This window comes from Phodopus roborovskii, unplaced genomic scaffold (genome assembly GCF_943737965.1).
Source record: "Phodopus roborovskii unplaced genomic scaffold, PHOROB, whole genome shotgun sequence".
Classification (NCBI taxonomy): domain Eukaryota; kingdom Metazoa; phylum Chordata; class Mammalia; order Rodentia; family Cricetidae; genus Phodopus; species Phodopus roborovskii.
In genome coordinates this window covers 433,284-457,123 of record NW_026126408.1, presented here as the reverse complement: position 1 = coordinate 457,123, position 23,840 = coordinate 433,284, and the positions used below count along the sequence as shown (strand labels likewise).

General features: G+C 48.8%; 1 protein-coding gene across 1 annotated transcript in view; it reads right to left on the bottom strand.

Annotated features, from left to right (window-relative positions):
* The window catches only part of Greb1 (growth regulating estrogen receptor binding 1), a 111,409-nt gene that overhangs the window by 20,843 nt on the left and 66,726 nt on the right, over nucleotides 1-23,840 (bottom strand). The window contains exons 5-19 of the mRNA XM_051181626.1: nucleotides 22,650-22,832; nucleotides 21,022-21,165; nucleotides 18,840-18,968; nucleotides 15,965-16,078; nucleotides 15,480-15,623; nucleotides 12,567-12,752; nucleotides 11,669-12,019; nucleotides 10,278-10,406; nucleotides 9,375-9,503; nucleotides 8,537-8,734; nucleotides 7,421-7,601; nucleotides 5,776-5,971; nucleotides 4,483-4,619; nucleotides 2,713-3,052; nucleotides 1,248-1,363 (exon numbers count right to left, since the gene is read on the bottom strand). Of these exons, the coding sequence (XP_051037583.1) occupies nucleotides 1,248-1,363; nucleotides 2,713-3,052; nucleotides 4,483-4,619; nucleotides 5,776-5,971; nucleotides 7,421-7,601; nucleotides 8,537-8,734; nucleotides 9,375-9,503; nucleotides 10,278-10,406; nucleotides 11,669-12,019; nucleotides 12,567-12,752; nucleotides 15,480-15,623; nucleotides 15,965-16,078; nucleotides 18,840-18,968; nucleotides 21,022-21,165; nucleotides 22,650-22,832 (2,677 nt within the window). The remainder of the gene's footprint in view (nucleotides 1-1,247; nucleotides 1,364-2,712; nucleotides 3,053-4,482; nucleotides 4,620-5,775; nucleotides 5,972-7,420; nucleotides 7,602-8,536; nucleotides 8,735-9,374; nucleotides 9,504-10,277; nucleotides 10,407-11,668; nucleotides 12,020-12,566; nucleotides 12,753-15,479; nucleotides 15,624-15,964; nucleotides 16,079-18,839; nucleotides 18,969-21,021; nucleotides 21,166-22,649; nucleotides 22,833-23,840) is intronic.

The window sequence follows — 23,840 nt, the reverse complement described above, 5'->3', positions numbered from 1 at the left end:
TTGGACCTCAGCATCACCATCTCCCAGGGCTGGAAACTGACAAGGTGTGTAGCTACTCAGAGGCTCTAGTTTTCCCCTATTTAAAAGATGAGGCTGAGCCAGGCAGTGATGGTGCATGCTTTTAATCCCAGCACTCAGAAGACAGAGACAGGTGGATCCCTGTGAGTTTGACACCAATCTGTTCCACGGAGCAAATTCCAGGACAACTGGGGCTACATAGGGAAACCATCTCCAGGAAAAAACAAAAAGGATGAGTCTGAATATTCATAAGGACCTACGTGTACTGTTGAAGATTGAATGTACTACCCGAATATTCAATTGAGTGACCCATACTTAATGTGTCCCTGTGTTTTGCTGGGAGCCAAGAATAGACAGCCATGGGTTCAGACACAGTCACTTCTGTGTAACCACACCTTGTAGGAGGATACGTGTCCTAAGTGTCTATGTATACCCTAAAGATCCCAGGGAGTCACCCAATGGACACGTATCTGTGATGATGGCAGAACCACACAAATGAAGTGTCTGAATGAGAATGGCCTCAGTAGGCTCATATACTTAAATGTTTGTTTCCCAGTTGGTGGACTGTTTAGGAAGGATCAGGAGGTGTGGCCTCATTGGAGGAGGTGTGTTACTGGGGATGGGCACAGGCTGGGTCTCACTCTCGATCTCTGCATCAAACTTACTACTGCTCAGCGCCATGCCTGTCTGCCTGTTGCCACGCTTCCCACCTTGACAATCAAGGATTAACTCTCTGAAACTGTAGGCATGCTTCCAATTAAACACTTTCTTCTATGTGTTGCTTTGGTCATAGTATCTCTTCACAGCAATAGAACAGTTACTAAGAAAGGTGGCATCTACTCTTTGTACTTAACAACCTACTTTTTCTGAATGGCATCATAAGCCCCCTCCTACACCAGTCATCACAAAGGTCAAGGTACCCGTGAAACTGGCCCCAGTTCTGGAGGTGTTGGTCACCATCCTACATGGCACTAATACAGAGTGACACCTCCCCAACTTGGTTCATTTCCTCTCAGTCTGGCATTGCTGCTTTTCCAAAACTCTACCCACACTCAATGGTGTCCTTTGAGAATTGGTCTCAGACACATTGCCCTGGAAAACCAGCCCAAATATACCATCTGTGCTAAGAGTGGGAAGCCCACAACCTGGGGTTGGACAGTGGTAACTCAATCTGTTCTCCTCCCCTCCCCAACTCCTCAGGACCTTGGGGGCCCTGATTCCCAACTTACCGTGGCAGCGACTCCCCATGAGGGTCCATCCCACTGAAGATTAGGATACAGGGCAGGCCCTCCAACTCCAAGTAAGTCTGGGGCCTCCATTCCGCATCCTCAATCTTTTGCCACATCTGCAGACAGGAGAAGGAAGGAAAGCCGCAGAAGTGAGGTGACACTTGACTCTCAGAACTGCCCCTTCCTGGGGTTGTTATCGAGCTTCATTGAAGCTCTGATTTTTCCCACCTGAAAGAAGTGAGGACCCAAGGACACTGTGGTAGATTAGATGCACTAATTGTTGCTGGTGAGATGGCTCAGACGGAAAAGCACTTGCCACCAAGCCTTATGACCTGAGTTCAATCCCCAGAATCCACTCAGTAGGAAGGGAAGAACCAACTCTCAAAAGTTATGTTCTAACCATTACATGTATCCTATGACATGTGTACATGCACATATACAATAAGTAAGTGTAAAAAAAAAAAAACATACTAAGTAGGCATGCAATGTGTCATCCACATTTAACACAGGCCACTTCCTAACCATCCTGGTTCTAGAACACCCTGATGGGAATAGGTGGTCCTCGCAACCCACCTTGTAATACAAAGGAAGAAATTTATTCTGCATATAAGTATGTTGTGAGTCACCATACTTTCGGCTGGGGGGCGGGGAGGTGGGGATTGTTCTGTTCCTATCTATCTCCCTCAGCAGGAGCTGGGTGTGTGAGGACATCTGAAAACTGGAAGACAATGGGTGGTTCCAGCTGACATCTCTCCCTGTGTTCTGTAATGGTACTGTCTGTGCCCTTTCTCCATGGTTACACTTGTTCTTTCAATCATTTTTTCTGCCCCTTTTACATTTTCTGTCACCTATGTCTGTCTGTCTGTCTGTCTGTCTGTCTCTCTCTCTCTCTCTCTCTCTCTCTCTCTCTCTCTCTCTCTCAGTTTTTCAAGACAGGGTTTCTCTGTATTGCTTTGGACCCTGTCCTGGAACTCACTCTTGTAGACCAGGCTGGCCTCAAACTCACAGAGATCCTCCTGCCTCTGCCTCCCTCTCAAGTGCTGGGATTAAAGGTGTGTGCCACCAATGCCCGGCACATATGTGTCTTAATAAGAGCCTACAAAAAAACAGGCACTGTACTCAGTGTTGAGGGACCTGGATCTGCCCCTCCTTTACCACTTGGACAGGAATAGAGGCCCCTGGTGTGGAATACAATGCCTTCCTAAAAAGAGAAATGAAATCGAGCTGAATCCTCAAAGAATAAGCATCAGCTAAAGCACATGAGGAGAAAGGCGCCTCTGGAAGAAACAAAAGCATGCTTCGTATTGGAGTCTGATGCTGCAGGCAGTTCTGGGGGACACGGGGGAGTGGGAAAGCAGCAGAGGAGGTGGAGAGGTGGTCAGGTCTGAAGGGTCCACTGCCAACACTCCCTCTTGCCATCCTCTGGCGACTCCCAGGCAGCCATTTACCCCGAGCACAAACCTACCTTTAGTTGCTTCACAAAGTGCTTGCCCACAGTGATGCCGGAGCTGGGGTGACCCAGGATGATCTCAAAGTGCTCCTCCAGACACAGCCGAGCCCGCACGTGGGCCAGTCGCTCATAGGCCACAGCTGCCAGGGGTGAACAGGGAACACGCAGCAGGACCATGAGCCCATGGCCACAGGGACACTGCTTCGGGGAGTTGAGGAGGTTCTGGGTGATTTCCAGGGTCTCCACCGATGTATGGTTCTTCATCTGCGGAAGACCACTCACAGCCATCATGGCGGCTGCGTAGTGCTGTACGAGAACAAAGGTCCTGATCACTGCGCTGTGCAGGCGGGGAAACCTGTAAGGAACACAAAGAGACCATATCCATGACCCCAGGGCTGGCCATGCCTGCCACCCGAGACACGGGCAACTCCCCAGTGACAGAGTTGACGGAAATCTATAAGGGTTAGTTGCTGGGGACTTCTGAAACCAAAGAACAGATAAATGCCTTTCTCTTGCCCAGCTGGGAGACAAAAGCATAGGCTTCTTGTTGCTGCTACTACTTGTGTGTTTTCCAACACCAGGCATGGGAGACATGCCTACCTAGTTTGCCATAAGCCCAGGTGCCTCACCCCAGAAGCCTGGTGTGATGGTCAAGCTTCATTATCAACTTGACAAGATTTAGAGTCATCCCAGAGACACACCCCTCCATTTGTCTGTGAGCACACTTGTCTATGTGTGTGTTTTCACAGATGCTTCAGTGATACAGCAGAGACATTGTGAATGTGGGTGGCACTATCCCACACACACAGGCTGGAGACTCAGTTAAAAAGAGAAAGCAAAGACAGGCAGTGGTGACACACATCTTCTTTAATCCCAGCACTTGGGAGGCAAAAGCAGGTGGATCTCTGTGAGTTCAAGGCCAGCCTGGTCTACAAAGCTACACAGAGAAACCCTGTCTCAGAGAGAGAGAGAGAGAGAGGAAGAGAGAGAGAGAGAGCGCGCGCACAAACACAATGGTACCAGCATTCATCTCTCTCTCTCTCTCTCTCTCTCTCTCTCTCTCTCTCTCTCTCTCTCTCTCTCTCTGCACCTGACTGTAACTGTAATGGAACCAGCTGCCTCACACTCCTATCATGACTTCTCTGCCATAGGGTCTCTCACTAAGCCTGGAGCTCACTGATTGGCTAGACAGGTTTGGCAGCAGACCTTTTCTACTTCACACTAGAAGTACAAACATGCACATCTACACTAGAGGTTTTATCTGGGTGTTGGGGATCCAAACTCAGAACCTTACACTTGCACAGCAAGCACTTTACTTACTGGAGCTCACACACGTGGTTAGAAATAGTCACCTTCCTCATAATCCACATGGGAACCCCAAGAGTTGTGCAATGTTGTAAAGAACTTTAGAAGGCTCTGCTTTACTTATGGGCAATGAGGTATGGAGCATGAGATTAAATACTCTTCTTCAATGGCCAAAGAGCTTAAAGGCAAGACCTGGGAGGCTTTAACTGCTTCTCAGTAACTTAATTGTATCCCAGAATAAAACTCAAGGTTAACAGGAATAAAACAGACCCCACAAGGTAAAATTTACAAAGTCTGAAGTAGCTGTGTGGCAGGAGTGTCACTATCCCAAGGTGCTTTATGCGCAGGAGATGGAGAGACTGAGTCACCATCACCCAGCGAGGGATGGAGGTGAACAACCTTCCTAGAACTCCCTGGCCCAGATGCAAAGAATTCTACTTTCCATTCATGCTTGATGCAGTAAGTAACTGAGAAACGAACCTTTTCCCTAACGCAGTGACCATGGCTTCAAAGGAACTGTCATAGCGGAGCAAGGGGAGGCTGTGCCCTGACAGCGTGGCGTCAATAAACTCAGAGAGCCCAAAGTACTTCTTATTTTCATGATACAGATCCACTCCCTAAAACACAAGAACATCAGTCACTCAGTGTCACATTCACAGGGAAAGGTAGGGTTCACAGACTGGGCCTGGGCTGTGTTTGGTTGACATCTGGATCTAAACGGTGTTGACCCTGCAGCCCTGTAGGTGCCACTCAGTAGACCTCACTCTGCAGGCCTCTTACAGAGCAAAGAACAAAAATGTTTTGTTCCCATCAGTCAAGCTTCCCATTCATTTGGCCCCAGTATCTTCATGGTTGGGGGTGATGAAGGGAAGAACTCAAAGTCATCTAATGCATCTTATATTCACATAAAATTATTTGCAAATTAATGCAGAAACTCCTGCCACCTGAGCTGAGCAAAGTCGGGAGGGGCTGTCTGAACACAAAGGTGGGAACTCTGCTCTCAAACAACAGAGTGGGTTAAGCACTGAGGCCAAGGAGCCTGTCTGGGGATCCTCCCCCAACAGTGGTCCTATGTGAGCAGCTCACCCCTTCTTCTCATTCTTGCCATATGTAAATCAGAATATCCTCTGGCCCATTTGCATACACTCATGGGTATAAGGCATGCAGACTTTGGCCCATGGTAAGTGCCCCAGAAATATTGGTTCTGACATCATGGGTTGGAAGTCAGACACCCACATACTTGGGAGCTTCTGGGATGGCTGAAGCATTCTGAAGTTCAGAAATCTAGGACTTCTTCCTCGTATGCCCAGCTAGAATCCAGTCATGTAGAATTCTCAAATCACCAGAACTGTGGGCTTCTACTTTCATAAATGGTAAAAGGTGGCCAGCTAAGTCAAGCCTCCCAGTGGAATGGGTGAGTTTGGTCTGAAAAATGCTTTAAACATGGCTCTAAACCATTCATGGGGAGCCCAATCCCCTATCTCCAAGGGTTCCATCTTCAGGAGAACAATCAATCAGAATATTGCTCTGAGACTCAGGGCTTCAGTTCCTGAGGAAGACATCACACCAACTGTACTGTCTATACATTTGAGATGGGAACACCCATGGATGGGCTTCAGAAATTTTTCCAAAAAGCCAAGAAATCTAACCCCAGGCCAAATCAAAGATCCAAGGAGCTGGAACCCATTCATTCCCAACTGGGCAGGACTTGGACTAAAATTAGTGTCTCCAAACTTAAGCAGGCTGGTTACACCACAGTACGGCGTCACTCACATTACTGTAAGAGATGGGCCAATGGATCTCATTGTAGGGGCTGATGAGGGTGTGCTGTGTCTGCAGTGCATACGGGAAAGAGGTCACGTGAAGTGTCACGATGTTGGGTGCCTCCTTCACCTCCCTGCAGTTGAGCAGTCTGTCCACTAATCCCACAGAGGGGTCGCTCTGAGAGTAGATGTTGTGAACAGCACTGCTGAGAGGAGAAAAAGAGATGTTAAATGGAATTACTAACTCCGTATGATGATCTTACAAGAGTAAGGCAGCTGATTCAGCATCTAACTTCACCTGCAATTGAAGCTTACAGCCCTGCCCGTGGCTAGGAAAACAAGAAGAGGTGATTAGAGCTGGTGTCTGCCAGGGACTCAGTCAGTAGTCGGCACACACAGGAAAACTATCAAGAAAGGAACTGCAGTGGATTTCTTGCATGATGCTGTGTCTCTACTCTAGAACAATGATTCATACCCAATCTTAGTCCATATCAAAAAGTGATGGGAAGGGAGGAACCTCCCAATGTCCTCCTAACTTGCAGAGGATGTTGGCTTGCTTGCCCAGCATGCACAGAGGTCTGGGTTTGATCCTTAGCACCACATAAAACAGGGTATGGTGGTGCACGCATGTGAACCTAGCACTTGGCAGGCAGAGGCAGGAGGACCAGAAATGAAAGGTCCCTGGTGATGTGCTGAGTTCAAGGGCAGCTTAGGCTACACGAGACCAGGTCTTGCCTCAAATAAAATTAATAATAATAATAATAATAATAATAATAATAATAATAATAAAACCAAATAAAGTCCTACTGACTTGAGATGGTTCAAAGATAAAAGGGCAAATTCTACATTTGTTTAGAAGGCAACATTAAAACAATGGGAAACATTTAGGATCTGGGATCTTAGCAGCCAGGCCCAGCCCAGGCTTTCTTTATAAGACAATGGCCTTTGCACCCTCTTCAATCTAGAGGACTGGCCAAAAAAGTAAGTGTTTCATCCTCTGGGTGCCAGGCAACTACCTGAAACACTGTCTCCAAAATGAAGATCCAAAAGACAATGGCTTCTGCCATTTTGGAGCATTCCATAAACCCACATACAGACTCTAGACTGTAAACCCGTCCGGGTCCTGGCAAGCTTAAACAGCTACAATTGGTGGTAATCAAATGTCTTGTTCTGTGACCTGGTCCAGGAATGAACTTTCTCGCCTCCACCAGAGGCAACATCTAGCTGGTCAGCTCTAAGGCCAACCTCTGGAAGGAGACTACCCTCCTACAATCTCCCACTGACCAACCTCACGCTCATCTAGGGTGAAAGTATCTGTCTTCAGGAGGGACCAAACCAGCCAGCCTACAGTCCTAAGCAGGACAGAGTTCCAGCAGGGAGGGCTTCACCCAACAGCCTCAGACTGTACTCAGGAGTTGTGGCTCAAGGCCCAGCTCTTCCACCAATACCTCCAACCTGGCTCCCAACTCCACCTGATGCCCCACCTTCTGTGGCACTCAGCCCTTAGCTCTTGGAGATTGTGCCAGGTGACCTCTAAGGTGCTGGAAATTGCCCAGGTCCTCTGCTTATGAACACCAAGCCCCAGTACTCGCATAAGACTTGTGCCCTCACCCCCAAGGAGAAACATGTCACCGTCACAGACCAGGAGGTCTGACCTCACTAGATCCCAGTGGGCGTGGTCGTGGATGAGGACAAAGAGCGTGTGTGGGTTCTGGAAGGAGTTTTGCAGAAAGGCCTGAAATCTTGCCTGGGCCTCCGTGTCTAGTTTCAGGACATGCTGCTCCGCCCGCTGTTTGGTCACAGGCTCTTTTTCCAGGCCCAGTTCCAGCAGAACCCCTGCAACACAGCAGAACACCTCAGGAGCTCCTGGGTTCATTCACCACTGACACAAGGTGGGCCAGCTTATGTGGCATGCCCTGATGGGGGGCAGCAGCAGGAATGCATACAGTGGAGATACGTGGGCAGATGAGTATCTTTAGCCCAGGGAGCTGGGCGGAGGTGTGGCTATGGGCATAGTGCCCCCACCCAAGAGTACCAGCAAGCAAGCTCATAATGCAACGGCTCTCAAACAGGTGAGACTAAGGGATGGGAAAGGCCCAAGCTTCTGACAAAATGATCTCAGGTTCAAGCCACAGGCCTGACATCATGCCACTGAGGAGACAAGACATGCTGTATGAATGCCTGTTAGCAGCCAGAACTGAAGAGAGAAACAGCAAAAAGCCAACTACTAGTTCTACCTTTAATCTTGACAAAAATCACTATCTTTGGACAGGTTTTGTGGCCTCTAATACTTGCTCCACCTACCACAAGCAAAGTGTGGAGACAACATCCACATCTGTGGTAGTTTAAACATAATTGGCCCCCCATAAACTCACAGGGAGGGGCACTATTAGGAGGTGTGGCCTTGTTGGAGGAAATGTGTCACTGTGAGGGATGGGCCTTGAAGTCTCACATATACTGAAGCCACGCCCAATGTCTCAGACCACTTCCTGTTGCATGCGGAACTAAGATGTAGCTCCTTCTCCTGGCACCATGCTTCCTTCCATGACGATAATAGACTAAACCTCTGAAACTGTGAGCCACCCCAATTAAATATTTTCCTTTCTGAGAAGTGCCATGGTCATGGTGTCTCTTCACAGCAATAGAACAGTGACCACAAAGACAACTGGATGAATGGGTCGAAGCTCCTCCCCCGGGCCCCAAAGCTCCTCCCCTGGGTATTGAAGCTCCTTCCCTGGCCTCATACCTCCTCCTTGAAAGCTACCCCCTACCTGAATGCCAGACATGAAACACCGTCTGCTGGTAGGTCACTTCCGATGGTGGAGTGCAAATGAGAAAGTCCACCTTCTCGAAGGACCCCAAGTCCAGATTTTGGGTGCTGGAATCTGCGATCGAGCATACATGCGAGAGGAGCTTCTGTGCCACGGCCAGCTGGAAGGGCCGGACGCCCCGTGGCTCCAGATGATAACCTGCAGTCAGAGCCCCAAGGGATCCTGGATGAGCACAGCAGGCAGCAACCACCCTCAGCTAGAGAGACTGATAAATCCCAGTGCAGGAGAGATGTCTAGCCACACAAAGCCACACAGGAAAGAGGCAATCATAGTCATCAAGGGTGGTGTGTACTCTTTCACCCAGACCCTGGGGCAGCCTCTCACTCCTCCTCCTTCCTCAGATAATAAAGTCTGAAGCAAGCACTTGGGCAACAAAATAGTTAGGTACTGTGCCTGCTGATGCTAGGCTTGGGAAGGGGTATCACAGTCCCTGGAGGGAAAAGAAATGGCCACAGCTCCTCAAGTCCTCCTCTAAATGAACAATTGCAACAGTGCACCCAGGGAAAAGAATTCGGCATGGAAGCTTTAAAGTCTCAAAACGTCTGGACAGATGCTGCAGAACCCAGACCCATCCCTGCAGGATTTCTCATCAGGCAGAGAATACACCTGAGAGTGACTGCACATCCTATGCAAACTGCAGCCGGCACTCAGCGTGCATAGGGGTGCACAGTGGAGCCAGCGTTCCCTATGCAACCGCACTCCCTCTGCCACTCACTGTCCTACTTGCATCCTTTCCTTGTCACTTACTTGCATACCTGTCCCCTTCCCCGCCACTCACTTGTGCACACGGGAACCCCACTGGCATCCAGCACGGCTGATTTCTTGGTAGAGGAAGCAGTGAATGAGGAAGAAACGTGGCCTTGATTTTCCTGGTGAAATTTGTCCAGCAAAATGTCAATGTCACCCTCTGCCCAAAACAGAGAACAGAATCGGGTTTTGCATCTCAGAGAACTTCAGCAAACCTCTCTGGATGCTGCAGCTACTGTGTCTGGTATTGGCCTGAAGTAATGTGTGGAGGTGTGGTCTTCCTCTGCGGAGCTGTATCCACAAGGTGGATCACGCCATGGCTCCATGGGGGATGGGGCCAAACAGAAATGGAGTACTTGAGGTCAGAGGCAGAGGGCCTTTGTACCTTCCCAAGGCAAATATTGGTCTACAGAGCTTTCTTAGAGTGCATTAAATGAGTCCTGAGGGACCAGAGCTGTGGAGGGAGTGCCATCTGAGTGGCTGAATAGGCCACAGATATAGACAAAAAAGGGACCATAGACACACACAGGGAGAGCCATGTGCTGGGGCTCAGCCCTGTAATCCAGCACCTGAGAAAGTAAGATGGACTTGATGCACACTTAAGGCAATCTAGGCTGTAAAGGGAGAAAAATACAGACGCAACAGAGAGAGAGAGACAGAGACAGAGACAGAGACAGATAGACATAGACAGACTCACAGAAAGCACAACACCCTTCTCTGACCCTGGAACTCGACAGCCAGAGCAGGAAGACAGACAACTGAAGAGCTGTAATAGGAAGGAGGCAGAGGACAAGTCAGTGCACAGAAAGGGGGTGCAGGCAGAGAAGCTCAGCTGCAGCAGGCCCCAGGCATGAGGGGACCCCAGCAGTCTCCCCTCCACACACATTCACTTCTTTTCAATGTGCACACTTGCACCTGCCTCTCACAAGCTTACCTGGACAGAGGCTGCTAAAAAAGGCCCCTAGCGAGTCCACTTTGCCGGTGACCAGCTCATAGTGGACTTCTCTCTGATACTCCGCAGGGCTGAGGAGGCTTTCAGAGAGGATCCGGGCTTGGTATTTCCCTGGAAGACAAAAAGCAGCTGTCACTGGATCCTCAGTATAGACTCACCAGGAGCTCTCAGACAACAGGGTCCCTGCCTGACCTACCCCAGCCTGATGAAGAAATGAATCAAAGTCTTGCAGCATCCTGACCAATTGGAGGATAATATAAAGGACTGGGCAGCCAAGATCACTTAGAGGAAACCCCGGGGTCTGACTCTGTATGAGATTATTAGAGATGGGCACACTCAAACTCAGAAAAATAATTAGTAAAGAACAGTAAGTTTAGAAACAAAGACTGTTAACTGGCCTCCAAGATGCTGCATAGAAACAATGTATGCTTTTAATTAAAAGGCATACAGAAACTTCAGGCTGAAACTATATACCATTTGGGAATGTTATAACAGTTCCACAAGGGGGCTGGAGAGATGGCTCAGTGGTTAAGAGCACTGACTGCTCTTCTAGAGGACTCAAGTTCAATTCCCATCACCCACATGGCAGCTCACAACTCTCTGTAATTCCAAGATCTGACACCCTCACGCAGACATACATGCAGGTGAAATACCAATGCAAAAGAATAAAAGTAAATAAAAAAGAAAGGAAGAAAGAAAATATATGCCATTTGGAGACATTAAAACAGTCCCACAAGGGGACTAGAGAGATGGTTCAATAGTTAAGAGCACTGACTGCTCTTCCAGGTCTAGGTTGAATTTCCAGCATCTACATGGCAGCTCACAACTGTCTGTAACTCCATTTCCAGAAGATCTGACACCCTCACACAGACATACATGCATTCAAAACACCAATGAACATAAAACAGAAATAAGTTAAATCATTTAAAGAATAGACCCACAAATAGCCTGTGTGCTTGATGCTTACCTTACCAAGGAAATTCCCTCCAGCATGCCATCCTGAATCCCAGCCCCAGGAGCAAGGCTGCACACAGTAGGTTTCAGGAAAATTTTTAATACTTAACTAGCAAAATGGATTGTTGTTTCTTATCTCAGTCTGGTCCTTAAATAACTGGGGGCCAGACTTCTTTAACCAAATTTTATAGCCGGGGCAATTCAGACTCCAAAGTTGGGCCCAGTCTCTCCAGAGGCCAAATGAGCATTGCTAACATAGCCACCGAGAGCTGGGATGTCTCTAACTAAGCATGCTTACAGGGATGAGCAGCTAAGACAAAGGCTACCTCCTAAAGCCACCAGCATGGGCTAAGCTACTAACTGCCCTGCAACATAAAGCCCCATTGGCTTTCCCATTGGCCAAGAGGCGCAGGGCTCACCAGTGACGGCGATGCAGGAGTCGATAGCGGTGTTCCTGCAGGCACAGATGATGACCACATAGTTGGTCTTGGAAAGTTTACCCTCAATGAGCAGCCGGAACATCTCAGAGAGGCCCTCAGCCAGGGAGTAAGCACACTCAATAACATGCACGCTGTCATTGCAAGAGCTGGCGGCCAAGCCTGCCAGCCAGGGCAGCTGTGCAGAGGTCACAGGGGCTGCAGTGCCTGGGGCTGGTGGAAAGGGCTGTGGAGGCACCTGCTGGTGCTGCCTGATCTCTGTCAGGTGTGATTCACGCCAAGAACGCAGGAAGATCTGCTCCAGGTCCTCCATCAGTGGTACCTGATCTGCAGCTGCGAGACATGGTTGCAGAGAGATGACGTCAGTGCCTGCTCGGCAGGTACACGGGCTGCTTGCCACCAATGTTATGGGCATCTGAGAATAGGTGGGCTTGCTTAAAATAACACAACCTGAAATAGTGATGCCAAGTCAACAAGACTTGGAGAACAGAGAACATAAAGTGATTCCAACCACCAGCCCGCCATCTTGAAAGAGCCACATACATACACACACACACACACACACACACACACACACACACACACACACAAAACACACTGTCTTTCTCCCCATCTACTGTAAGGATTGTGTGTGCTCAGCTTGATTCTTAACCATCACCCTACAACCATATTTCCATATGTTATGGTCTCCCTGCAGAGCACCGATGATGGGTGTAAATTGTTTTCTTGGAGGGGCCATTTGGTTATCCTTGTCACTACTGCAGATCTCCGTATTTCCTTCCTGGGAAGGTTAGGGGTAACCTGGTCTTATTCCTCTCTCACCTCTAGTTGGCCCTCCCAGTAAGATCCATCCCTACCCCATAGACAGACACAGGCTCACCCAGCTGGACCAGGTAGTAGACAGTCAGCAACAGCTGTGTCTCCTCAGATATAGGTTGCATGGTAGAGGCCCCGTGCTGCTCATAGGCCCTAGAAAGCGACTGTGAGTTCTGGTAGCAGGTGTATAGCAGGGGACTGATGACCACATCATTCAGGTTTCCACAGAGGTAGGGGAAGTTCCCATGGCCTACGGAAGAAGAAAGTGGTCACTTGCCAACTAGTCTTGTGCTCAGCCTGAATGAGGTACCACTGTGGATCCCCTGACCATAAGAGCCAGGGGAGCTCTTAAATCTCTTGCGGGTCCCTCTTGTAAGAAATCTCAGACCTCCTACAGCTCTTGATGCTGATCTGCCTTTCTGAGACCTAATTTTGCAGTTGATCAAGTTCAAGGCCAGATAAAAAAAGCTTGTCCAAAACCAGACAGAAATGACCTTGAAACACAGCAATGACCTGGAAACAGCTGGTGCACCTAGCAGCAGGGACTGTTGACCAGACCTTGTGACCCCAAGGCCAGGCCTTACACCCTGCTGAGGCTCTATAGTGAGCTGAGTTAGCAAACAGGTCAGTGTCTAGATCCAAAGACTCTAGACAATGAAAGACTATAAGTAATGCTGGAGTGGATGCTAGCATCCTTCTGATGGCAGCTCTTGGGGTAGAACCACACAAGCTAGGGTCTAATCCCCTCTTTGCCATCATTGGTGGCATGACCCTAAGCAAGAACTTGACCTTCTCAAAGCCTTTGCACAACGGGGAGATGCCAAATGGTTAGTGTATGACGTGAATGAATATTCCCCTTTGTCATCAAAATGACATCAAAGCTCCCCCATGCATATATACAGGTGTCATGTGGGGGTCCATGGACCATGTCTTGAGAAAAAAATGTTACTCATATTTGAGTGGGATTGATTTGCTAAGACACATGCTGGCCCCACCCACAGCTCCAGGTTCAGAATTTAGGCATGTTCTGACCCCAGGACAGACCTGTGAGTTCATATCTCTGTTCACTCCCCTCTGATGTTGGGGTAGGGGACCAGGGACCACAGCCAGACACCACTGTCCACAAATGTGCTGGCCTTCAAGGGGCAATGCAGTTACCTTAACAAAAGAGACTCATGCTTAACATGCCAGGGGCTTCTGGAAGCTGCCCTGAGAACCAGATGAGAGCTATGTTACAGAGATGATGACTGGGAGTCCGGGTGGGGGTTGGGGGTGATGGGGGCGGTCCTTCTGTATGCTGGGAATGTGTTTCTCTTATTGGTTGGTGAATAAATACTGAATGGCCAGTAGCCAGGCAGGAAGCACAGGTGGGGCTACCAGACTAAGAGAATTCTGGGAAGAGGAGAGGCAGAGAGGAGCCGCCAGAGAGACGCCATGCAGCCGCCGAAGGAGTAACATGCCGGAGCATTACAGGTTAAGCCACAGCCTGTGGCACTACATAGTTTAATAGAAATGGGTTAGTAATTAAGAAAGAGCTAGCAAGGGAGAATCCTGAGCCATCGGCCAAACAGTTTATAATTAATAGACGCTCTGTGTGATGGGAGATGTCATTCTGTAACAATGTTTCTCGTATTGGTTAATGAATAAAGCACTGTTGGCCAGTAGGAAAGCATGATAGGCGGGACTAGGAGACAAGGAGGAGAGAGGAAGTAGTAGGGAGGAGATTCAAGATGGAGGACGGAGAGAGAAGAATGCCAGCCCCTCTCTCCAGTAAGATAAGACCACGTGGAAGTACTTAGATTAATAGAAATGGGTTAATCATTAAGACAGAGCCAGCCAATAAGAAATTAGAAACAGGCCAACAGAATTATATATAATACAGTGTCTCTGTGTGTTATTTGGGGCTGGCACGGCTGTGGGACCAGGCTGGCAGAAAAACTACTCATAACATCTGTGTGTTTATTTGGGACTAAACGGCTGCAGGACCAGGCTGGACAGAAAGAAACTCCATCTATATGGTGGTGTCATGAAAGCTAACATACTTGAGTAAAGAAAAGGACCTGTCCTCTAAAGTGGCCCAGTGTGAGATGCAGGTGTGGGGCTCCTTCTATGAGGGTCTTGGTCCACCTCTGAGCCTGCCATCTGTCCCAGCTCTGTATCCTCCACCTCTCTCACCCACAGAACAGCATAAGGAGAAACAGCCCTCAGGCCCCATGGAAGAACTGAACGTCATTCATACCCTCCTTTCTGAAACATGTGTCATTCTGGTGCCTGGGTTTGGAGGCAATGGCTTATTTCTAGAAAGAAAGCAGTGCCTTGCCCCACTAAGCAATTGATGCCTCTGCCACTTTCTTGCCATGCCTCACCTCTCTTCCCACAAGCAGGATGCAAAATATACAATCAAGGAAGTGGACACATGGTCCAGCACACCTCATCTCCTGAGGCACTGCTGGCTCGGCCTGCACACCGCTCCCCATTTCAAAGTCTCCCACTCCTCACAACAGGATTTCTTCAGTTGAGCCCCAAGGCTACCTCCAGGTAACACACTCTAGCAACCATACAGAGGGGAGCAAATCATATCTTATTTAATGCTTCTGTAGCAGTGACCATGGCTGTCTTGGCCCAATCAAAATCAGAGTGTATGGCTTTGTCCATCCCCCCAGACCTCAGGGCTCCGCACTAGCTGGATAACTATAGCCCGGGTTCTGTGAAACAGTGAATGAAGAAAAGGACGGTGAACAAGTGTCATGGGTTAGAATCACATGCCTGCTGGAGCAAACCAACATGCTCTGTCATTTTCAGCAATCTAGAGACTGGGCTCACTTCATCTTCTTGCCCTAGAGAGCTTTGGGGTTGGCTCAGGGGGGGGATGCCTTTGGAGATGGACTGGGATGAGGTCACAGTTTTGTGTGGGATTCCTTGCAGGCTTCACTACCTCCACAGCTGAGGGCACAGCTGGGGGCACAGCTGCACTTGCCTTTAAATATCACTGGCTTGGCCTTGCAGATTTTCAGCAAGTTGTCAGGAACAGACACTGGTTCCCCAGAGGCCACCACGGGAAAGGCAACTGAAGCTGGTCCCACCAAGCCAGGCTGGGGCACATAGGGTATGCAGGTATCTTCTAGGAACACAGAAAACATGTCAGTAAAACATAGCAAACGAGGCATCTGTCTCCAGTCCACCCAACATCCCCCCCACGGTACAAAACTGCTGCCTGAATGTATCCCTCCTCACAAGACTTGTGGGCTCACTCAGCCCCACCGTACCCACCAGGAGACACACTCTTCTTTGTCATACAGGCTGCAGTGTGGTGGAGAGGTTGCTTGTCCCTCTGCTACAGCAGGGTCTGGCTGCCCAGAAGCCCTCATTCATCCACCTACCCACATGTGCAAACATGCACACATGCTACTAGCAGGCCACACCACCCAACTTTGGGATCTGGACAAGGCCCTAGCCACTTACCTTGCTTAGCTCTGTTGCCACTACCCTGAGGAAAGCAACCATCCGTGGATGATTTAGACTCTGGAGACCACCCTTTGTGCCGTTTTTTGGGAGGCCCAGAGTTTGGCAAGATACCTAGACAATATTCAGAGCATGGGTTAGGCCACATTGGGAATGTGTATCAATACAACTCCCCCATGATTTGAAGAGTACATCTGTTTTGTTTATTTGTTTGGTTTACAGAGCTGGAGCTCAAATCCAGGACTTTGTACATGCTAGGCAGATGTTCTCCTATGGAGCTCCAGCCCCCAAATCGCAGTGGTTTTTCAAGACAAGGTTTCTCTGTGTAGCCCCGGTTGTCCTAGAAGCTACTCTGTAAACCAGACTGGCCTTGAACTCACAGAGATCTGCCTGCCTCTGCCTCCCGAGTGCTGGGATTAAAGGCATGCACCTCCAACGCCCAGCAACCTTTGGTATTTTTTGAAATCACGTTATAATGGACTTTAAGCCTCTAGGCAAAATGAAACATCCTGTCAATTTTTATAAATGTTTCACTCCAAGGTTGTGTTTAAGCTATATCTCTCCAAGCTTGAGTGCTTCAGTTTTTAAAACAGCCTACTGGGAAGGTAATGTCTCCCCCAGCCTAGACAGAGAACACACTGTGACTAGCATACACCTTGTCACTAGCACCCAGGTTATTTGCGAATGAGTCTCTCAGAAGGAACCTCAAACACCAGCTATCCTTCGACTAACCAAGGTGGAAGACAATAAAGTAATAACCAAACAAACACAAAGGCAAAGAGATTTCAAACAAGCAGGCTTTCTTTGCCCTTAAAAGCAGGGCTGTCCCCACTGGCCCCAGGAACAGAGGAGGAGCTCTCAGAGACAGGGCCAGGTTCCTCTGGGAAGTGGTCCTGAACTAAAAGAGGGTGGTGCTGACTGGAGCTGAGGATGCAGGAGAGCTCTGTAGGCATCCCTCCTACTCTAGAAGGGCAAGCGGAAATGCATCTACGGGGCTCTAAGCCAGTAGGTGCTCTGAAAATATCGCAAGGAGCAACCACTGATATCATTGGGCGCCACTATTTCTCTGTCTCTAGAGGAAATCCTATTTGGCATTTTTTGAGGAGGGGGTTTATTGTACAAGCCGCTCACTGCAGGATTTTTAGCTTCTATCCCCTCTCCAGGAGCACTGACCCTCATCTGAGACAAGGCTCCTAGTTCCCATCCTCCACCAGGGGGCAGTGTTTTTCAGGGAGCAGCTAGTGGCAGGCCTCCCTGGGTTGGAAGTAATGCCCCCAGGACAGCCAAGGCATGCATGATAGCTCTGATGCAGGCCTATGACCCTGGTCAGCCAGTGTCTCTGAGTCAGTCCTTCCCTCTGTCAGGCTCTATCACCGCCATGAGCTAGGGACTGCAAAGGACCTTCAACAGTCAAAGATTAGAGTAGGTTGCTGGGACCCCACTAGGAGCTCTTCTGTGGGAGAGGGAGAGGGTTGTGGGAGAAGGGAGTGATGGCCTTGAGTTGAGCTCTAGACGGCTATTAGGGTTAGCACTGAGACACAAGGGCAGAGTGCGGACATCATGGTAAGGCCACCAAGGAAGTGAACAGCTAAAGGCAGAGAATGAACTTCAACAGGCTAATTCCAGAAGGCCTTTGCCACCCCGGCAGGAAACTTAAAGTTCTTCGTTCTGCACACACCTCCACAAAGTAGTCTTGCAAAGTTCTAGTCCAATCCTGAAGGAGCCTCTGTAGGCTACCTGCTCAAAACCAAGGTCCTAGGACCCCAGGCTGAGAGGATCTGGCCACTGTTCTATGCAGTGAAGACTGAGTGTCCACAGAAGATGGGAAGAAGCCATGAACAGCAAGGGGCTTCCTGGCCTTATGACCAAGGGCCACTCTTTGACCATGTGGCTGCCCTGCATCCAGCACCTAGAGAAGAAACAGCCACCGGAGGAAGGTGGGAGTCTTGAGGGTAGGGTGCAGAGTGATAAAGTTCCAGAATGTGAAAGCTGGTCAAGACTGGAGAGCCTTGGATTCAAGGGTGGAGTGGGGTAAGGGGGGGGGGCGTTGCTCCTTCAGCAAATGGCTACATAGTCATCAGATCTGGGCCAGAGAAGCCTTCTGGTACAGCCGGTGCCTCTCTGGACCTTCTTGATGCTGAATATCAGTCCCAGGCGAACACAGTCTACCCATGAGCTGCAACTCCATCCCCAGGATGGACATTTTCTAACGGTCTTTCCAATGTAATGTCTCAGACCCTAAGCTCCAGCTCAGAGTCATCATGGGGTATGTGGAGGTGGGGGTGAGGGAGCAAGGCAGGAAGGGAAGGAGAGCAGACAAGGCTTGCTGAATGCAGTTCCAAAGTCTCTTTCCCCACTTCCTCCCTCTAAATCTCATTTATCACCACCCCCAGAGGCCGCTATCGCCTCCCTCGGGTGTTAACTGTACAGACAAGCTCCAGGTGGGCAGACACTGATAACAAAAGCCGATGTCAATCAGTGAGCTCCCAGATGTGCATGGTGGCACACAGCATCTGGAGGTCCTCTGGGTGGTATTCTTACCCCCCAAGGAGTGAACACTGAAGGAGCCGCAAGGTCCACTGCCTTACAAGATAGAGTGGGCTCTGGATTCATACTTATCTGCTCTAGTATCCATCTTTCCCCAATACTCCCGATCTTCCTGACACCTGCTCCAAGAGAGGTCACCTGCCACCAGCACAGAGCCCTCATTGCCCCTCAGCACACGTGACTCTCCCACAACACTGGCCCAGGCACAGACTTGAGGACATGTGACACCTGCCCTGATGCTCACCATCACAACATTAGACACTGGAACCTCCATGTCCCCGATCCTGTACCTCCCATGTCTCCAGCACCCCAATGATCAGCAGCATACCTAAGGACGATGGACGAGGCAGGATAGACAGGCTATTCTTCATCAGCTGGGGATGCTTGGGGGAATCCTTGCCATTGAAGACAGTGGGACCTGTTGCTGTGGTCACTGAGGGGTGATCAGAGGCCAGTCCTGAAAGCAGAAAGGACAGGAAGGGTTCAGAACACAAGCTGCACTGGAACCAGGCAGACAAACTAGCTCTGTACCGGTGAGTCCCATCAGGAAAACAGGTTTCTGACATGGCAATTCTGCTACACACACACACACACACACACACACACACACACACACACACGCACGCACGCACGCACACATATACACACGTACATGCATTCACATGTGCACACTTGCTCACACACTCTATATGCATGTGAACATAAGAAACATGTGGGCATATGCCTATGCATGTACACATATGTACAAGTATGCATATAGGAACATATGTATGCTCTCCTGCTTATACATACAAATGAACAGAAACATACTTTAAAAACACACAAAGGTATAAGGAACCAATACAAACAAACACATCTATGCACACTGAGAAATAATACATGTTCCTGCTCACACATGAACATGTGAGCAGACAGATACATATGAACATGGACCCACAAATACCCCAGAGGGTCTAACATAGGTAAGGGAAGGACCTGGAGTGCATGTGTGGCCAGGACTTCCAGGACTTCCTAACCTGTAGCCTGAGATGGTTGTTTTTCACTTTCCTCCTCCTGTAAGTTCAGTTTGTATCAAAACTATAAGGAAGGCTGGCAGATTGGGTGCTGACAGCATCTGGGCTATTTAGAGGGTTCAAGTTTCTGAAGTCTTGAAAATACTTCTACACAGACAACCACAGACTCTGGTCCCATAAGGAGGCCTACATTGGCTGGAATTGTAGGAAGGCTCTCATGAAATCCCCTGTCTCAGCAGTGGTGTGTGTGCCAGTCAGAGTGTGGTTCTGGGGCTACCCAGCTTGTATCTGCACCACAGTCCCATTACTTACAACCTATGTGACCCGAGACACATACTGTATCTCTCCAAATTTCTATATCCGCACTTTAAAATGGAGATCAGGAGGGGGCTGGAAAGATGGCTCAGTGGTTAAGAGCACTGGCTGCTCTTCCGGAAGACCTGAGTTCAATTCCCAGCATCCACATGGTGCCTCACAACCATTTGTAAAGAGATTTACTGCCCTCCTCTGGCCTGCAGGCATACATGCATACTAAATAAATTAAATCTAAATAAATCTTTTTTTTTCTTTAAATGGGGGTCATGATAGCAACTGTCAGAGCTAATGTACATGCCAGTACATGGAACAGAGCTGGCACAGAACAAGTACCATGAGGGGCTGCTGTCACTATAATCTCATTTACTTCTTATGTCCTTAGACAGAAAAGGACACCCCACACCCCGCCAGGAGGAATTAAGTGCACTACACCACCATTCAGCAAAGGTGCTTAGACACAAGAACAGCAGGTTCCCCAGCACAGTGGAGAAAAGAGCCAGAATACTGGAGGAGGAAGAGGCCAGAGGCCAGACTATGGAAGGGAGCCTAGAGCCCCTGAAGGATAGCATTTCCCAGCAAAAGTGATTGATAGGTATGAAGAGCCCAGGACACTGGCATCACTCCCAGGGTGATGAGCCACACTGACTTTCAGCAGGAGAGCTAAAAACCACCAATGGCCTTCCACAGGCATCATGGGTGTGGCTCAGGGTCAGGTGTGTTAAACAGAAACACCTGGTGTACAATCTTGCCTCTCCCCCACCCCCACTCCTCTGTGTGAAGTCCAGGGCAAGCCTCAGCTTTCACGGAGCCTCAATTTTCCAAACACTCCACTGCTCACGTGACATTTGAGCTTTAGTGAGATACATGCACAGGGTAGGTATACCCCTTGTGCGATAAACCACTAGAAATGCTGGTTTGATATTTGTCATCCACTGAACTCGGCGTTGTGATTTGGAGATGCAGAACAACTGATACAGGATTCCCAACACTGCAGAAATCAATTCCTTATCAACAGAACAGGCAAGCTTTTCAAGTGAAAGTTAACATTTACACATTGCTAAAGCTTATAGATTCAAAATGGCATAGAACAACAACACACAAAGTGTGTCCTTTGTTCCTTTTGAAGAAAGCCAAGCCCAGGTGCGTGGCTTTAGCACCTGGGATACCACTTAGTAGTCTCACCTGCCTGTTGAGCTCCCACTGGGACACTGGGGTTTGTCCCAGGAACAGGCTCACTGGGGAAGGCAGCAGGAGACCCCGAGCTCTCCAACGGTGGGAACAGTGAACTGGAGCAGGTGTTGGTGGAGTTCTGCCGACTTCTGAACTCTAATGGAGGCAAGAAGGACGGGAGAGGCTGCTGGTGGTGGCGGCAGCAGCAGCAACACATGCTTTTAATGCCAGCATTTGGGAGGCAGAGGCAAATGGATCTCTGTGAATTCAAGGCCAGCCTAGCCTAGTCTACAAAGCTAGTTCTAGGACAGCCAGTACTACACAAAGAAACCCTGTCCAAAAAAAAAAAAAAAAAAAAACAGAAAGAGGAGAAGAGGAGGAGGGGGGAAGACTGAAGTAGTAATCTAATTGGCTCTTATCCAATGGTACAGAGTATCTGTAAAGGATGCCAGTGCCATGCTAGTCTGTTTCAGTGTGTTGCAGGGCAGAGGTACCATGTTCCATATATGGTTACCAAAGGGTGACTTGTAAATGGAATTCTCTAGCTAGAGTGTCCAGAGGGGTGGGAACAAGAAACACACTTTAGGCAACTCAGCTATCTAAACCCTGTGCTTAATATCCAAGGAGACACAGGGTAATGTCCCAAGGCTCAGAACCACTCAGCACCTCCCTCCCCCCCTACACCATCCTCTCTTATAAATCTTTCCCTCCAGCAGCAGCTCTAACCTGAGAGTGGGGTAGAGAGCCGGACCCACAGGGAAGGTCAGCTTCATCCATGGGACTAACTAGTACATGGTAGGAACTTACTAACCGGTCATAGCATAGAGTTAAGGAGGAAGAGGAAACGAGAGGGGAAGGTGGGGATGGGCAGGGGAAACTAGGAAGACTACGCAGAGTCGTTCACTCACACCTGAGCCCTCTTCCTTCCACTCAAAGAACCTGTGTAGAATATCCCAGGAGATGCAGAAAAGTGGGGGAACAGAAGGACAGCTCTCCTGGACATTTCTGGAAAGTTTCTTCTCACACATGCTCCACCACCCAGGTCAGGTCTCAGAACAGCCAATGCCCTAGCTTCTCCCCTCAGCTGATAGGGAAGCTACAGGGAAGACCGAGGAAGGCCACAGTGCAGCTTTTCCTGGTAAAGCCGAGTCCAGCTCATCCCTGGGGACCAGACCCCAGAGCTGGTCTCTTTGGTCACAATAAGCAGAGTTCAGGGATGCAGGAGGTGGGGTGTGGTATTGTCCAAACAGTAGACTGTGGGAATCTTAGCCTCTTGCTGGAGATTTTAGCAGTATTCTAGGTGCCAGGAGTAAGCTTTAGATATAATCAAAAGCATCCCCAGACAGTGATAAATGTACCCTGGGAATAAAAACCACTGTCCCTTATATGCACCAAAGAGAGGCTCAGCACCAGGTGGTCCTCTGCTACTGTTTGACACATGCAGTGAAACTACCTGGTAATAAGCTGCCCCAGTACTGCTGATACCAAAGAGCATCCTCAGGGCCATGGGCTAGCCCTCCTGCTACAGCCTGTACCACTGTATGGAAGTCCCTACCCCTCCCCTCCAGGCCCCACAATGCCCACTGGGGGTGCACTCCCAGCTCCCACCCCTACCCCTCCAGACTCAAGCCCCCCCTCACCTGAGCCTTTCCAGCAAATCAAAGGTCCTTTGGTCAGCGCCCCTTGTGCGTTCCGAGCCAGATAGTACTTGAGGTGCTTCTGTTTCTTGGGCTGTGTACTCAGCTTCAGGTTGATGTGGTTGGAGAACTCAGTGAAGTAGCAGAAGCCTTTCTTCCCACAGCCAACACAGTTCCCAGAGAAACCTGAGGGGAGCAAGCCATGAGCCTCTCTGCCTCCCTTTCACTTCCCTTTAGACAGTCACGTTCATCAGGGCTCTGAGCATTTGCACACACACACACATTCACATATACACACACGCACACATACACATATACACACACATATACACATATACACAGGTACACACACAAGCACATATGCACATATACACACACATACATGCACATATACACATACACACATACATGCACACACATGCACACATATAGGAACACATACACATACACACACGCACATACATACATGCACATATACACACATACATACACATACACACATACATACGCACAGACACACAAGACACATATACATACATACATACACACATACATGCACATACACACACATACACATACACACACACACACACACATTACCCAGAGAATGACATAGGTATGGTAATCAGGCTGAAAAGACTACCTCAACTCAAACACGAATAAAGAGACTGAGCCATAGAAGTGAGTGTGGGCAAGCGTGGGAGAATTCACCCTCTTGGAGGGCATACTGAAAATCCCATGTATGTGAATGTAGTCTACACACACAGTGGTATTTTATCCAGCCACAATGAAGAACACAATTGTATCATTTGAAGGGGGTTAAAAAAAAAAGAATGGAATTAGAGATAATCATGTTAAGTGAAATAAGCCAGACTCAGAAAGACAAGCATTGCATGTTTTTCTCCCATATGCAGAATTTGTACTTTAAACATGTATATGTATGCATGTATATGTTTATGTATGTGGGTGGGTGGGTGGGTAAATATATGTATATATGGGACTTTAAAAGGGGGAAGAGGAACAAGAGAGGATAATGGGGGAAGAGAAACAAAATATTACATATTTTCTGATATTCAAAATTGGGATTTTTTGTATATGTGACATATATGATATATACTTATACACATAATATATATTACTTTAGATATATAAGAAAGGGATAACATTCAGAGGAGGAAGGGAACAAGTGAGCAG